This window comes from Clarias gariepinus, chromosome 18, assembly GCF_024256425.1.
Source record: "Clarias gariepinus isolate MV-2021 ecotype Netherlands chromosome 18, CGAR_prim_01v2, whole genome shotgun sequence".
NCBI classification, from domain to species: Eukaryota; Metazoa; Chordata; class Actinopteri; order Siluriformes; family Clariidae; genus Clarias; species Clarias gariepinus.
The window spans coordinates 13,558,368-13,562,875 of record NC_071117.1 but is presented as its reverse complement, the minus strand read 5'-3'; the positions used below and the strand labels follow the sequence as shown (position 1 = coordinate 13,562,875).

At 42.9% G+C, this 4,508-nt stretch overlaps 1 protein-coding gene across 1 annotated transcript; it reads right to left on the bottom strand.

The window, feature by feature from the left end:
- Window positions 1–2,361, bottom strand: dlx2b (distal-less homeobox 2b). Its single transcript, XM_053477193.1, has 3 exons — window positions 1,875–2,361; window positions 1,141–1,325; window positions 1–1,034 (listed from the first exon to the last, which is right to left on the bottom strand). Exons 1-3 carry the CDS (start codon window positions 2,200–2,202, stop codon window positions 711–713), a joined length of 837 nt encoding a protein of 278 aa, XP_053333168.1. The 5' UTR covers window positions 2,203–2,361; the 3' UTR covers window positions 1–710.
- Window positions 2,362–4,508: the final 2,147 nt, after the last annotated feature.

Sequence of the window (4,508 nt, the reverse complement as noted above, 5' to 3'; positions counted from 1 at the left end):
TTTTTACATAGGGTTCCCTCCAGAGGGAAGACCAAACAACCTTTAATAAACAACCATAAAATTTTACATTTTCCAAACGTGTGATGTACTTAAGATGTTTTTTTTTGTTGTTGCTGCTGTTGTTGTTGTTGTTGTTCAGGGGTTCTCCATAAAATGTCCAGGCCTTGTAAAAATCCAGTCCAGTAATTCTCTGTCTTTTTTTTTTTTCAACAGGAGGGATTATTTTAGGTTATATTCCACCCCAATCAATAGCAACTTTTTAATGCACGCACATTTTAAAGTTAAGGTTAGTCAGAAACAGTTCTACATCAACATCTTTCTTTTTTTATTGTGAGTACAAGTTGTATAAACAGCATGATAGATTACTCTGCAGGCCTACTATAGTCTGATAGGAAAATGTACTGTACAATGCACGCAATAAAAGGCTACCCGTTTTTTTAACTTGGCATGTACTGTAATTTGTCCCACTGTCCTGCGACTGCAAACAAAACAAATAAATAAATAGAAAAATAATTTAATGTGCGTCGATTTGTTGCACGTTCTGCGCACTCGAGCGCGCCACGGAAATCCACCGCAAAAGAAATAAGAAACAAAAAGAATTCAAATTGCATGTCGGAGTTAGTGTTTGGGTTTCTCCCTCTCTCCGTTCTTGTATGTGCACTACAAGTTCACTGTTCTGTAACAGGTGCATCCGATGCCCGAGTTCGTGGCTAGAAAATTGCCCCAGCGCTCATGGCGGAGTTGTGATGGGGCTGCGAGAGCGCGCTTTGCTGTAAATGTGCGTTCGTGGATGAGTACCATGGATAGTTGGACAAATACGATGGTGCGGTGGTGTTGGGGGGACCAACCGCCTGCTCTGTATTAGAGTCCCCGTCTGCTGTAGCTTGTTGGTTTGAGGGGAAATCCCAGGCGGTGTGTGAGGGAGGAGACGCCGGAGGAGAGTCACCTGAGCCCACGTGCTGCTCTGGCGGAATCTCCCCATTTTTCCACAACTTTTTGAACTTGGAGCGGCGGTTCTGAAACCAGATCTTCACCTGCACGGAGGAAGAGAACATCAGCTTAAGAGATCACATGCACGTTTAAGAATGGTGCATTGCTAAACCGAAAAAAAAAAAAAGAACAAAGTGCAAGACTGCTGACCTGAGTCTGTGTCAGGCCCAGAGAGGCTGCGAGCTCTGCGCGCTCCGGTAGCGCCAAGTACTGCGTCTTCTGGAAGCGGCGTTGGAGAGCAGCCAGCTGGAAGCTCGAGTAGATGGTTCGCGGTTTCCGGACTTTCTTTGGCTTGCCGTTCACCATGCGCACCTCAGGCTCGCTCTCGTCCTTCTCTAACCCGGGACCCACACAGAAAATTTTGATTGATACATTGCATACATAAGCAGTATATGTAGTTGTAGAGGTTGGAAAGATTTTGCTAGTTAGATAAAGTGGTCAAAGTTTGTCACGTACCACAATTTTTATTTTCCAACCTCTACATTTATTCCAGAAGTCTACACTGCAATCACAACCAAAATTGTGGATATTGCTTTTTTTCCTCCCAGTGACCTAACTTCTCACATTTTATTTCTTTTTCTGTCTGCATTATATGTAAAGTAAATGCAAAGATAAATATATTTGTATTACATATTATTTTAAGTCTATTATTATTATTATTATTATTATTATTAACAAAACAGATTTCCACATATCATGCGTTATTCAGTGAGAAGGCTAAAATCTTTTTACATGAAATTCTCCAGACTTTCACTCTCCCCTCTTAAAATTGGTGTAGGTATGATTAACTTTCTTTTAAAAAGACACATTTCAAATGAACTGTCTAAATGAAGGTGACAAGAAGGTGATTCTTCCTGGAACACGGAGGCGCACCGGATCTTTACCTGGCTCTGTAGGAGTTGGTGATGGAGAACCGGGTCCGTAGGCGCCATAAGCGCCGTATGAAGAGCCGAAGCCCATGTCGTAGGGTTTGGGGCTGTAGGGTCCACCGCTCACCCCTCCGCCATGGGAGTACGAGTAGGACGCGAGCTGCGCGTAAGCCGCTGTTCCTGCGCAGTTTGCGCTCTGAGGGACGCTGTAGAAACTGCTGTCGGTGACGGTGGACACTGGGAGTGTGGGAGAGTCCTGAGACTTGTGCACGGCGCTGAAGTTACTGGAGGTAAGATGGGTTGTGTGCATATCCGAACCAAGGCTATCCAGGACCGCTGTCATCTCTTCCCTCTCCTTATGGTAATTACCTTGGCAGTAATTAAAGCAGCAATCTGAACAAATAGTATCTGACAACACTCCTGCTTAGGTATATGGTTATGATCCGATCTCTTTTGGAACGTGAGGGATGTTTAGCAGTGCTTCACAGGAGTCCTTGCTGAAGTCTCATCATAGACTGCTAGTGAGGCGGTGGTGCATTGGTGCTCCGAGTCCCTGTGTTCGAGATGGTAAGTGGGTGGAGTCAGTCTAGTGGGTGGGGACATCAAGAGGGGCGTCATGTGAGGAACCAATGGATGCATGGATGGATGGATGGAAGGAGTGATGTATAAAGAAATAGATTGAAAAGCAGATCCATTATCAGCAACTTAATTCATTTTTTCCCATTAAAATATGAATATTTCATTAAAACACATTAATTTCTGACAGTGCTACTACTTCAAGTAACACATATATGCTATGATACCATTTTGCCCCACATTCACATAAGAGAAAAGGGCAACTCTAGAACTGAATAGGACTCTCTCTCTCTCTCTCTCTCTCTCTCTCTCTCTATATATATATATATATATATATATATATATATATATTGTTTACCATGGCCGCAGTGGCTTAGTGGTTAGCACTATCGCTTTGCACCTCCATAGCCCGGGTTTGATTCCTGCCCCAGGTATATGTTTGTGGAGTTTGCATGTTCTCCCTGTGCTTGGTGGGTTACCTCCAAGTACTCTGGTTTCCTCCCACAGCTCAAAGACATGTAGATTATACTAATTGGTGTTCCCAAATTGCTTGTAGCGGGTGAGTGTGGGTATATATGTGTGGCCTACGATGGATAGGCATCCTGACCAGGGTATACCCCACCTCATAGGCCCTAAGTGTCCTGGAATAGGCTCCAAGCCCCCTGCGACTCTGTATACAGAATAAAGAGAGGGATTTACGATTGAGTGAGTGAGTGAGAATTATTGTTTACCTTTCTAAGATCCTAGAATCTTATGGTTTTAATAAGATACACACACCCAGCAGTAACCTATGCTCATCAGTGAACTTGTGCCCTAAAAACACTATCTGTTGTGTCATTTTGTTGCCCACATCGGCTAGTTCTTTTTAAATATCTTTCAACACTATAGGCATGCATGAATGTTTTCTACTAGAATTCTGCTTTAAAAACAAACAAACCTTGCTTTCCTCAAACACAGGATCGTTACGCAGTTGTGACTATCATTAAGATCAATATCATAATTAAATCAAATCATAATTAAGCCTTGGTATAATTATTTTCTCACCACAAGCAGTTATGTACACAGAAATGCAAGATGTAAATAGACTCCCATAACTTCTGATCAAATGTGTGCACATTTGTACATTTTTAAGTAAGTAAGGATTAGCTATTAAAACATTGTTAATAAATTTTCTTTAGCAGCTTTAAGAACAACACCTAGGCATACAGTGAGATGGCTGTTCTCAACAGAATAAAATGTGACAATGTTTTGCCATTTTCTTTATATTAAATTATAAATCTGTTAATTGTAGAAATTGGATTTTTAAGTATCGTAGCTATTTGTCTTTGGGACAGACAGACCAACAAAAGTCAGAAGTTTTTACTTCTACGCATACTTTTAGACTGGTGTCAATTCTTTGTTCATATTGAAGCCAACCATCTTTTGGTTCATGTCTTTTTGCAGAAATCTACCAGTCTCTGTTTACTCCATGCATGTCCTTGGATATGTCAAGGCCATTTGGACTTCAGCTACTCGCTGATAATACTTGGGGATTATCAAACACGGCTCGCCACCTACCGGTCAGAGTGGGCACTGCACCCTGTGTGCTTCCAGAGCTTAAAAGCAGACGGCGCCACACAGTCGCCTCAGCCTCCTCAGGTGAGCAAAACAGCAATTTACCTCCGGTAAACACCGGGGATAAAAAAAAAGCGCTCGTAGGCCACCTGATGCCCTGTCGCGCCAAACGCCCCCCTAAAACGCCCCAACAAGTGGCAATTTTCTCTGAGTCTTCTGTCAGCACCAGTGAGGTCGAGAGAGACTAGGTGCTAATTTCAGGATACTCAGCTGAGCAGGCTAGGCCTCTGGCTGCTGAAAATGCCAGCGTGACAGTTTGAAGGAGATTTCTCCTTGAGCCTTGTAATACTCTCTTAGGACAGCAAGTCTTCTTGGGTTTATTTTTGCCTTGTGACACAGCCGTGTTCTTCCCCTCACCGTATGTCCATGCTTGTGCAAGTGAGGATGCATCCTGCCATTTTAAATCACACACTGTGCATATTTTCATTACAGTATACATCCAGTGACAACCACGCTTAC